The 12,689-nt window shown below is 37.7% G+C and overlaps 1 protein-coding gene across 1 annotated transcript; it reads right to left on the bottom strand.

Moving 5' to 3' along the window:
- Window positions 1-433: 433 nt before the first annotated feature.
- Window positions 434-12,583, bottom strand: LOC139944371 (cytochrome b-c1 complex subunit 2, mitochondrial-like). The gene is made up of 12 exons (XM_071941375.1): window positions 12,429-12,583; window positions 11,118-11,195; window positions 10,169-10,318; window positions 9,230-9,351; window positions 8,856-8,980; window positions 7,429-7,584; window positions 6,728-6,817; window positions 6,069-6,274; window positions 4,993-5,073; window positions 3,918-3,994; window positions 2,616-2,769; window positions 434-1,417 (listed from the first exon to the last, which is right to left on the bottom strand). Exons 1-12 carry the CDS (start codon window positions 12,471-12,473, stop codon window positions 1,325-1,327), a joined length of 1,377 nt encoding a protein of 458 aa, XP_071797476.1. The 5' UTR covers window positions 12,474-12,583; the 3' UTR covers window positions 434-1,324.
- Window positions 12,584-12,689: the final 106 nt, after the last annotated feature.

Here is a 12,689-nt window from a genome sequence, read left to right as displayed (position 1 = left end):
ATAGGATGGAGGGAAACATGCACCAGGCAAGGAGTTCACAAGAAATGCAGTTCGTGGAGTAAAGCCGTTGGAATGGCTCTTTGTTGTGCAGCTCAGCAAAGCAACAGTGGGTGAGAACCAGCAGATCTAAAAATACTGTGGAGCATGAGAAAATGTGTTCGCACTGTAAACTCAGTTCTTTCCCGAGATCTGTGAAAAAGAATCACAGACATATAACTCGGGTGGGATTCAAACCCACGACCTTTGTAATTCTAGAGCAGTGTAACTAGACCACGAGATTGCAAATAATATTCTTTATCCCCATTCTTTATCCCCAATGCATCTGTTAAGGATGAGAAAAGCAATACAAATGTTTAAATCATCTCTCTAAAACTAAACTAAGTATTTTTTTTACATCACCCAAGAAAAACAAGTGATGAATAAAGACAACAAGTTTTTGTTTCTTCAAATAAACACACTTTTATTTGACATCTATCCATACATAAGTCAACTCAAAACAATAACTTGGTTGTTCCATATCATATCAAATAAAATGATGAGGACCATTTCAAACTCAAACATTTGAGGTGCCAGTGTTCAATCAAACTGATTAAGAACGAGGATTGGTAGACTCTTGTTAATTAACTAACATAAAATTATTCACATTAAAATTGTCATCTATGCCAACCTTTTATATTTTTATACATGGAGCTAAAGCCAAGAATAAAATGCTCAATTCCAAAAAACTCTTGCGATTCTTGCCCAGATCTGTCCAGAAATATTCAAAATGAAAATTAATAAGTAGCAAGGAGATATTTTTTTAAACCAAAAGTCTTATATTATTCTAATAAGAAATCTTTGAAATATTGTGTACTTGAAATTTACTGGCACTGTAAGTAAAAGGGGTGGGACCCCTGAAAAATATGAATCAAAAATATGAAGTGCCAGTTTCTGAAATAACATATTCATTTCATCTTAGGGTCACCAAGCACAAACATCAGCACCCTTAAAAATCCTAGTTTCATTCAAGTCACTCCAAATTACAAAGTAATGTGCTTTGCATTGAAAGTTCAGTACATATACACTGACCCTTGAACTTTGAACCTTGAACTTTGACCATTGAACTTTGACCCTTATCTTTGACCCATCTGTAGCTGAAAATGTCCAGGGCAAACAAGGGCAAATTACAACATCCATCAAAACAAACCCCACCCACCAGTGAGAAAAATAAATATGAACAGCGCCCTCATTGTCCCAATCAAGCTAATAGCCTAATCTGTTTGTTCTTTCATGAGCACATGTAGTTGGATTTATTAATTTGGATTCCTAAAAGGGGGGTGGAGTTTTATGCTGACAAAAGCTGATCCAGATAGGGGGTATTTCCAAGGTCTCCGCTGGCCGCCATCGACATCTTGCCGTTGAATATCTTCTTGGCAATCTGGGGATTAAACAAAATGTAAAATAAGGAAATTGTTTCTTTTTCATCAAACTGCAGCTGTCATTGAAAATCATAAGACTTTGTAAATGTAAATTCTCACTGCATTTACTTTAAAGAATAATACAATAAAAGTATGCACTAAATAAAACTACTGAAGAATTAAAGGAACACGTTGCCTTGCATCGGTCGAGTTGGTCTTTGAAAAAAGTTTGTAACTGTTTTTTATAAAATGCATATGGTTAGAAAGATGTTGTAAAAGTAGAATACAATGATCTACACAAATTTGCCTCGAAATTGCGTGGTTTTCGTTTTACTTTGCGAACGTAACACGGTCGGCCATTTATGGGAGTCAAAAATTTGACTCCCATAAATGGCCGACCGTGTTTGTCGACGAGGTAAAAGGAAAACCACGCAATTTTGAGGCATATTTGTGTGGATCATTGTATATTACTTTTAAAACCTCTTTCTAACCATATGCATTTCATAACAAACGGTTTCAAACGATTTTTATAGATCAACTCGTCAGATCCAAGACAACGTGTTCCTTTAAATGTTACATACAAAGTAAAATACATGTTATATGCAAAACACAAGCAATGACAAAAAGATACAAACAATTACACAATAATAATAAAAACTTATATAACCACTTTCCAATAGTCTGGTTGTGCTTTAGAGACACGCTTCTAACATCTTTAAAAGTCTTAAAATGGGGGTCTGAGCTAAATTTCGTAGATAAAAAGAATTTAATAACGGCTGGGGAAAATAAATTGCTTTTTGCCTGATAGTACTCGTAATACGTTGTGGCTTACGATCTACAAAACACAAACTCCTCCAGGAAAAAACGACAAATCATCGAAGGGGGAGAGAAGTTTTCAGAGCGCAGCACCGAAGCTTTGGAACTCCCTACCGAAACTGTGAAACTCTCCAAATTACTCAACATATTCAAAAACAGTTTAAAAACCCATCTTCAGAGAGAAGCATTTTGTTAAGTTTATTTTTCTTATTAAGTTTTGCTACTTTCATTGCTTGCTGGTTTGTTTTTTTGTAGAGCAGAGCCATGAGCGTCGCTTATGGCGGATACTGGCGCTATAAAAGTGTTCATTATTATTGTTATTAATAAAAAGGAAAAAAGGAGAAAGGAGAAATTATTTTTAATCCCGAAAGTGAACTGGTTGAATCGGTTACTCTGACTAACCTTGACTGCATCATCTCCTGTGATGGCATCGATGTCATTCACCAAGTCAGCTGATGAGACGTAGGATCCGTTCATGAGAGACTGAACTCCGATGTCTTCAAGGAGTGTGGATTGGTTCTCAAGATTCATCAAGATAGCCGCCTTCAGCTGGTTCCTGAAGAGAGTAAAAAATGCAGTAGAGTAATTTTAACATTCAGCCTTTAGCGTTCCACTTTGGTTAAATATTACACAGTGAGGTATTATTATATGATAATAAAAAAAAACTACAAGACCTCATGCAGGCCTGTATGCTTCGTTCTTGAAACGGAAAGGGCACCAAGGCATTTTCTCCTCGGTAAAGGGCACCAAGGCATTTTCTCCTCGGTAAAGGGCACCAAGGCATTTTCTCCTCGGTAAAGGGCACCAAGGCATTTTCTCCTCGGTAAAGGGCTACCTATGGAAATTGAAAAATTTCTAGTGGAGCATTTTAAGGGCACCTCGGCAATGACCAGGGGCATGGAGGCAATCGCCTCCGTTGCCTCCATGAAGTATCAGGCCTGCTGCCCCTTGCAATTGTCTGTTTGTGAGTTTACTGGACCGATGCTAAAATCACTGGCTTCTGGCCTTCAGTCCAGTGCAAACTTCAAGCACTGAATGTGCGTACCAACACAAACAGACAAACCCAAATCCGACCAAAGTAAACTTGTTTCTCAGTCACCAACATGCGTCAAACATATCTGCAGCTAGCGGGCTGCATGTGGTATTAAAGACACTGGACACTATTGGTAATTGTCCAAGAGCAGTCTTCTCATTTGCTGTATATCAAAAGTTGCGAGATAATAATGAAAGAAAAACACCCTGTCACACGAAGTTATGTGCTTTTATTGTGCTTTTATGTGATTTCGAGACCTCAAATTCTAAATGTGAGGTCTCAAAATCAAATTCGGGGAAAATTACTTCTTTCTTGAAAACTACTCCACTTCAGAGGGAGCAATTTCTCTAAGGTTTTATGCTTATAATTATTTTGAGTAATTACCAATAGTGTCCACTGCCTTTAAGAGTTAGCACTCTAGTCACTATTAAGTATAGTTCAGCGTCACAAAGCACTAAGATTCATCATCAGATGAGTTATTTAAATACTGCCTTGAATGTGGTGACATCACACTTAGCAATAATGTTAAATTGATATACAGTTGAGATTAATATTAACTTTTTGTGACACTGGCCCATGGTTACTTCTAAAATGAGTGAATCCCAACCAAAACACAGCAGATTTTGTTTCTGTAAGACATTCTCAGGTTTGCAAGTGCTAGTTTGACTTACTTGGCTCTGGTGATATCCGCAGCGTCCATGTTTCCCTTGGTGACAGCTCCAAACTGTTTCATCATGGACTTCAGCATCTATAGGCGATCAAATAAAATGGCGTCTTTCAATTTGGTCTGTATGTATTTTCTTTTATTAATTATAGTGCTTGAGAGAATTTAATAGATTTATGATACAGTGCTTTGTAAGCCTATAAGATGCTTCATACCTCAATCTCATAATTCAAACCTTTCAAGAAACCTGTCTTTAAAAGTGCCTTTAAAGATGGAACTACATGCTCCATTTTATTAACCTTATTACAGAACAATTTATGCAATATTGATAATAAAACACATACTTTACTAGTGTTAAATTGTCTTAAAATCAAAATATACATTGTAATACTAAAGCAAATAACAGTTTATAAACTTATGGTTATATTCAAAACTAAGTTGTTTTACCGTTAGTTGATTTTTATTGTTAACAAATTTAAATACCTGCACATTTGTCAAAGATATGTATGAGAAACAGATTATAATGGTTTGTGGAAATTGATGAGACATACATGTATTTCACAAAAGTTATCACATACATAAATAAAATGCAAGGGAAACTGACTGGGTACATTTTAAAATAATTTCAGTCAGGTGATATAAAATATAAAGAGAAAAATAGAACATAGGAAATACAATTGTATGTTGCAAACTGCTCCCCAACCAAAATGTCCTATGGTATAACATTTTTTAAAAATATTTTTAATTTTTTTTTTATGCAAGTCGCCAGACACACAAGGCCGAAAGGCCACTTCAAGGTGTTGGCTACAATTATTTTATTCCAGAGGCTTTTGCCACCTACTCCTAGGGCTGAGACAGGGACCTTACCCCTTTTACAGTCCATACGAGTGTAGGCTTGGGTATCATCAGTCCGAAGCCTGGCTGGTAGAGCAGAAAGCACTACCGCCCCACTAAATTTTGGCTAAACATTGAAATTTTTAAAGCAATATTTTCTACTTTAAGAGCTTTATGAAATTGGGCCTGGGTCTAGATTGTTAATGTTAAGGCAGATCTGAACAATGTCTGTGCCAAGGTTTACTTACCGCGCCCATCTGATCAGCATGGGTAACGGCGAACATGCCAAACAATCCAGAGTCGCTGTATGACATATTGAAACAACTTGCCTAGGGAGAAACAAAATCAGGAATCGTTCACATATTGTATAATGCAAGCAGAAAAACTAAAAAGGGCCTGGCGTTTTGCCAAAAGAGGAGTCTTTATGGAAGGCTAAACTACATTTTGTACAACAATTAATTATCGTAGCACAACATTTCTAAAGCTGAACACCGAGAAGACAAAAGAGATGATATTTGACTGATCACAAAAACATTCATTAAAAATATTACATATATTTCATAAAAACAAATAAATATCAAATAGTTGTTCATAAAAATATATAAACATATAAAGGGAAGGTGCACGTTTGGTAATTACTCAAAACAAAAATGAACTTATAAACTGACTTGGTAACGAGCGTTGGAGAGCTGTTGATAGTATCAAACATTGTGAGAAACGGCTCCTTCTGAAGTAGCATAGATTTTAAGAAGGAGGTAATTTCTGACTGAACCAGAAGTCTTTTATTCCTATCTGAAAGCACACGCATTCAGCCAACGAGGGTGTTTTTTCTCTCATCATTTTCTCGCAACTTCGATGACCAATTTAGCTCAAATTTTCTAAGGCTTGTTATTTTATGTTTATGTTGGGATACACCAAGTGAGAAAACTGGTCTTTGACAATTACCAAACGTGTACCTTCCCTTTAAACACACAGGCAACAAATTTGTGACAGCAATACTCTGCAATTTGCTATCAAGAAAGTAAATGAATGCATCTAAACAATACACAGTCAGCTCAGTGCGCAGATCCATCACCATACACAACCCAGGCAGTCGAAAAATTTCACGGGTTGGTCAACTCTACGCCTGCAACCACAGACCTCCTGTTGTTCCTATTTTGTTTACACTCTTTTGCAACAGCTCCCTTTGTTTTTGTTAACGTTTTCCAACTGTGGACGTTTCCCGAACCGTGGACCCTTTTGTCCTCTTTTGTATAGGTCCCCGGTTTGAACGTGCATACCTACTCACTTGCAAATAACATGAATTACAAAATGCAAAACTTACTGAGAATGGCACCGTCGTTGCTGCTGCAGCAGCCTGGGTTAGCTTGGAGGAAGCTATCTGACTGCCCCACTTAATGTACGGCCCGGTACCCATCAGATGTTGCAAGACACCCAATGACAGTAGCTCCTTGCTGTTTAGTTTGGCGCCTTGTACGCCGACCGCTGCGTAGGCAAACCCGGAGTTCTGCTGTTTGCGAATCTCGCCACCTGTACAGACAGTGGTGTATTTGTGAATAGATCATTAAAAACAAGGTGTATTTGTGAATAGATCATTATAAACAAAATGACACCCAAATAAACAAACAATCTTAGTTCAGATGTGTTGAGAGTGTTTCTCATCTGGGTTTTCTTACTTCCGTCACTATCTTTTTATGCTGTTAACTTTACCATTTCATAACAGATTTTTAAAAATGTTGACGCCATTGGAACCAGAGAGACAGATCTGGAGATCAAATATCACAACGTGAACTCTGATGGTCAAGTATCTTGTCATCAAGTTTCTTGAAGTCAAATGCACATATATCAGCTATTTTGTTGATGGGACTCGTTCACAAGAAATGCATACAACCTTTTGCCGGGTACATAATACATCTTTCTATCTGGCTTTCCACACCAAGCCCACCATCTTGTCATGGTAACTAAACAATTTCATATGCCTACCTGCATACTTAGCTGCTGGCATCTCGTTTCTTGGCCCTGTCTTCAGCTCAAAGTTCTCCCCAAATGCCTTCAGTTCATCATGGCCGACGCCTAATAAAAAAAAAACAAGTTTTAATCCAACTACCAGGGGTTGGAACAAATGGTAAATCACAGCTATAATTTCAAGATTAATAAAGACATTTCAGAAGCCTCATGCATGTACACACGACTTTATTTAAAACCAAAATAAATTCATAGTGTTTTTAATTTTGTTGGCCCTAACTAGAATGGGCTAAGACAGTCCAATAAATCTGCAAACCAGCTGAAAAGATACAAGTATTAAATCATAAAACAACAACTCAAGACCCACCAGACAATAAAATTTGAAGAAAAACAAGGCAAACACTATATGACCCGTCGGCTTTGTCGCGGGGCATAAAAACAAAAGGCAAGATTAGATCTGAAATAGGCAAGATCAGATCTCAAATAAACCCAGGCCTAAACCCATACGTACATACACAAGGCACTCATAAAACCCCAGTACATCAAGAACACAGTGCATGCCTGCATTAAGTATTAGAATTGAATTACAACATCATAAATTTACAGAAATTTAGTTTCCATTGCCAAATAATAAAACAACTATTAGTTAAAAGGACAGACTTATACAAGCTCAAAGTAAGTATGGCATTAAGAACGTCTTGAGGAAGCAAGTTACTTACCGACTCCGACTAGTGCCATATTCTCAGCAGTGTACATGTTGTTTACCCAATCCATCAGCATCTCCGTGCCGATCTTTTCCACCATGTACTCTGGAGCGTACAGGGACCGTCCTAACGTATCTCTGAACGCAGCGGAGTGCAGATTCTCTAAAACCTCTGCAAAGATAAAAATATGAAATGTATTTTATACAAATTGACTGTATCTTCATCCTTTCTTTTGAAAAATAATTATAACAACAGTAATAAGCATAAGTATTATGCGCTTTTAGACTTTGTATCAAAGTACCTTACACTAAAAGTACCCCTTTTATTTTTATTTTATTTTATTTATTTCTTGTTTATCCTGGGAAATCCATTCAGTAAGAAAAACTCACTGATCTCCCATGGATCCCAGCTAATAACAAACTACAGAAGTGAACTTAAGATAAAAATATTACAAATTTACACAGAAAAACATTGCACATTCATTTAAAAAAAGCACTAGATCCAAGCACACATACATTTTGAAAACTACAAAAAAAAACGTTTTTAAATAGGACAAAGAAATTAAAAGGGGGAAAAATACACATCCATTAAATACACACAACCAAATACACAAAAAACAAACAGAAGGTTTGAAAGGTAGTGTGCCCCTGTCTGGTAACGCTAACAGCAATAATATACATGTAACAATAACCAAATTTTACCCTTCCACCGCTTTGAACCAACAAGATAACTAAGAGAAGTTTGGGGTAAACACTATGGCCTTGAGGACTAGTGTGTCTGGCGACTTGCATAATTAAAAAAGAGAAAAAAATGGGAAAATCTCTTTTTGAGAAGTGTTGGTTCTGAAAAGCTCCGGTGGTTAACCACTCAACATTTTGAACAATTTGCTCTGAAAAGTTCCGGTGGTTAACAACTCAACGTTTCGATCAGTACGCTCTGAAAAGTTCCGGTGGTTAACAACTCAACGTTTCGATCAGTATGCTCTGAAAAGTTCCGGTGGTTAACAACTCAACGTTTCGATCAGTATGCTCTGAAAAGTTCCGGTGGTTAACCACTCAACGTTTCAATCAGTATGCTCTGAAAAGTTCTGGTGGTTAACCACTCACTGTTTCGATCAGTATGCTCTGAAAAGTTCCGGTGGTTAACAACTCATTATTTCGATCAGTATGCTCTGAAAAGTTCCGGTGGTTAACAACTCAACGTTTCGATCAGCATGCTCTGAAAAGTTCTGGTGGTTAACCACTCAACGTTTCAATCAGTATGCTCTGATCTTCTTCAGGAGAATGCTGGACTCTTTTTACTGGATGCTGCTTCAAGTACTTGGTGCAGTGGTGCACAAAGGCGGGAAACAAAATGTTGCAATGGTCATGCTTTTCCACCCAACTGAATGCCCCCTCCCTCTAACCCTCATCCGCCCCCCCCCCCCCTGACAGTCTACTTACCGATCTGCAGTTGGTTTTTGATGGAAGCGAGATCAAAGTAAAGTCTCTGTCTGTTGTCTTTGAGCTCCCAGGGTCGGAACTGCTGACCAGTGGTTGCATTCTGCAGGAAAGTCGCACCTTGATCTCTGAAAGAAACAGAAAACCAAGCCATGGGGGCATTACTCAGATGACCCCTTCCTTGCACAACTCTGAACACACCTCGTAAGAATGCGCGTCCACCGTTTCCATAGTTTTGTGCTAATAATTAATTTGAGTAACTACCAATAGTGTCCAGGATTTTCACACCCTCTGGAATCAACTGCCTCTAGACTCAGCTGTTGAGCAGCTCAATGAAATGGGGCCCTAGTGATAACCTGAGAAGAGGAAATACTTACAGATGCCCTCGTAGACATTGCACTGAGTACATCATGTGATCTCTGGTCGTAGTGGCTTCCAAGCTAGCACCCAGGTCATCCAGCCCTCTTGTTATGTTAAATGTTGTTGCATTTTTTGTTGTCTGAAAAAAGAGGGCAACACATACCGAGTGAGGAAAAACTATACTACAGAGTACACACATCTACAGTTTGCTCCGTGTCAGTGAGTTTAGTATTGGGCCAATAAACTCAAAACTGGACAAGCTTGGTGGCTGTGTGCTTTTCAACTGAATAATATTAGGTTGCCTCATTGTGTAATATCGTCGTGAAAAATTTTGCCTTAATAAATGTATCAAAAAGGTCTTTATACAAACAGCAAATGAGATCTATAGATCTTCTCTGTTAAAGGATTTGGGTATACTTTTTGTTACACAAAATACATTGTCCACAGATTGACATTAAATTTACACTGTTTGAAGAATATGTAGAATAATAGAAAGCTTAACTTAAAATACTACTTGCTGAGGTGATGTAGTTTTAGAGAAATGAGTAAAACAATGCCACAAACATAATTGTTGTCTCCTCAGTCAAAAAATTATTTTCGTGACTTGCTTTACTCATTTAAAAAAACCAAACCAAAAACACAGCACCTCGGCAAGTAGTATTTTAAGGGAAGCTTTCTACCATCATTATCTTCAAACTGTGTGAGTTTGAGGTCAATCTGTGGACATTGTGTTTTGTGTCCTACACAACGTACCCAAACCCTTTAAGTGATTGTTCACCTCAATTTGATTCTAGTCTTGCTAAATAAATGTTGGTCTGGTGCACATTTTGAGAGTCAAGCCCTGCAGTCTTGTGAATTGTCACAAAAATTCAGGCACTGAACATACACAACTTGTGTTAATGCCCACTCGCTGGAAAATGTTACCAACTAGAGGTGGGGACAATCTTGTTATTTACCAGGTGGGCATAGCTACGTAGGCAGTGACTGATGCCCTGGTTTGCTGTTGATTCATAGCGTGACCCAGCGTTGACGAGCAGACCGATTCTAGAAATGGGTGAGTGGTTCTCCACCGAAGCAACTGTTAATCCATTGCTTAACTTGGACACCTGTAACCATGAACAATAGAACTCATAATTAATTAAATAATTAAAAAACTTGGTTTAGTTTACAAATGCGAGATGATGAAGATATGTTCAGTTTTAGATGTGGTAGGAAAACCACTCAAGTTGTAACTGGACACCAAATCCACATGCAAGGCTGTGTTCTGTTCTGACGTGGGATTGAACGGGGGACCACACAGGTAAAACATAACGAAACCACTGGGTCAAAGTGCCAACGAAGAAATGTTACTCCTCAAATGTATCAGTCCATATAATTTACAAACAGTAAACCACCGAGTCAATGCGCCCAAAATACAATTTAACTCTTCAAAAGTATCAGGGGTCGATTTCACAAAGAGCTAGGAGAATATATTAAAAACTTAAGGCTCGTCCAAAGTTAGTACGAACGAGTAACTCAATCTAACTGGAGATAAGACTAGTCTTAACTCTTAGTGAAATCCACCCCTGGCCAAATCATTTACAAACAGTGGTTATTGATTATGGAATATCAATTGGACTCAGAATTGGCAGATTCTTTCTCAATGGCTAAAATGAAAAACAATACAATAAAAGAAAAAGGTGGGGAGGCAAAAGTAAGGAGCAGAAAAGAAGACTGAAATTTAAGAAGGGTTAAAATTAATGATGCCTTCTTTTGCCACTGTGGACATGTACATGTATTCAAATAAAAAACTAATTATTTAGCAAAAAAGGCCCCAAAACTAAAGTGGGCCAGTCAGTAGTCATTTATTTATTATTAAAAAAATTATCATTATGTACTGAAAAACTTAAGTACTTATTATTTTACCTGGACAGGTTCTTTAGGGAGCGCTGCCTTGTCTGCTGATTGAGTTGCCGGGGCAACCTGGGCTGTAAATAGTCGGCGCTAAATGGAAACATATACATGTGTAAAGTTTGATTAATTTTATAATAATTATGTAGCATAGTAAATCATAAGGTTTATCGCGATTCAGAACCGCAATACCCTATGGATAGGCAGAGGGTACTTCTAAAAACTATAAGGCTCCCCATGAGCCTTATAGGGGTCTTATATTTTTGACCTCCTTCACGCTACACGTTTTTAAAATCGGCGTTGATATGAAAGTTTTACGACCGTTCGCCATCAATAACTAAAATTTCCTTTGTACTACACATCCGAAACTTTCCCCACACACTCAATATACATCCATGATGCTTGTATGGCCTTTTTGTTGAGTTAAATTAAAAAATATCTTCAAAAAATTAAATTTTCTGTTCAGTACTCACTGTTGTTTTTTTGCTGCATCGCACGTTTTTTGAATCAATATATGCTCAACGCTTTATTTTTTTGGGGGAGCCTTATTTATAATTTCTAGAAGTAGGCAGAGGGGGCATTCGACGCCACGGTATATGTTAAACATGCTCGACGTGCTCACGTGTAAATAAACTTATCTGTATCATGACTATGATTGAGAGTATTTGGTTCAGAAACTAACAGAAACACTAACTAACACTAACAGTAAACTTTAACACTTTTTATAACAGTTTGTGTAGTAATATTTTGAATATGTTCTGCATTCACAGTACTAACAGCAGATCTCTAACTAATGCTTCCTTCTTCTGTTTAAAAGAAGCAAGTGCACCAAAAGGTCAAAACTTAAAAGGAACTTGGATTGGAAAATCAAAATGGAAGGCGACTTTGTTATAAAAAAAATAGCTTCGACTCGACTTCGTTCGTAATAATTTAATTTAGTTAAGTTAGTAATAGTAGTGGCAGTGCCTGTTCCTCTCTGTATGTATGACTCATGATTACATTCCAAGTTCAAATTGAACCTTTCTGGACAGTAAAAGATAATAATTTGACCTAAATCAAGGGAGAAAGAGGAATTCGTATACAGCGATTTTGTCGGTACTGACGTGACGTCGACGGCACAATCGACCTGCTGATGAAACCGGTTGATTCTCAGTTGCCGACGACTGCAGCTAGACATGGCAGATTTGACGAGGGTGCCAACTCGACCCAAAAACTGCATTTCATTTTTGTACATGACCGTAGCTGTTTGTATTGTTGAATTATACAAATTGTTAGTAAACATAAATACATAAAACCCTACATTTGAGAAAGAGAAGCAAAACTTACCGATAAACCAGTAAAAACTGGACGAAATCCTGACAGGGACATCATCTTTTCCTGAGCGTGCCGGCCGGGTACAAAAATGGCTGCCTACCGCCGGTAAAAGTGCGCCCTCAACGTGATAAGGAGGCAGATCGACACGATTTGAGTTTTTGCCAATCTCAAAACATGAAGACATCCACCCCAAACATCAATCGAACTTCAACCACTGCAGTGCACTGAGTAAATTGCTACAATCTTTAGTCTTTTTGAACCCCGACGCCTTAG

This window comes from Asterias amurensis, chromosome 11 (assembly GCF_032118995.1).
Source record: "Asterias amurensis chromosome 11, ASM3211899v1".
Lineage (NCBI taxonomy): Eukaryota > Metazoa > Echinodermata > Asteroidea > Forcipulatida > Asteriidae > Asterias > Asterias amurensis.
Note: the sequence above shows the minus strand (reverse complement) of the source record. Positions and strands in the feature narration are given on the sequence as shown.

Excerpts from the sequence above, each read along its gene's own strand:
- LOC139944371 (XM_071941375.1), bottom strand. The coding sequence starts at position 12,473 with ATGATGTCCCTGTCAGGATTTCGTCCAGTTTTTACTGGTTTATCG. Across the intron at positions 6,818-7,428 it reads TATGGCACTAGTCGGAGTCG|GCGTCGGCCATGATGAACTG; the intron begins GTAAGTAACTTG and ends TTTTTTTATTAG. Across the intron at positions 6,275-6,727 it reads GCCAGCAGCTAAGTATGCAG|GTGGCGAGATTCGCAAACAG; the intron begins GTAGGCATATGA and ends CTGTCTGTACAG.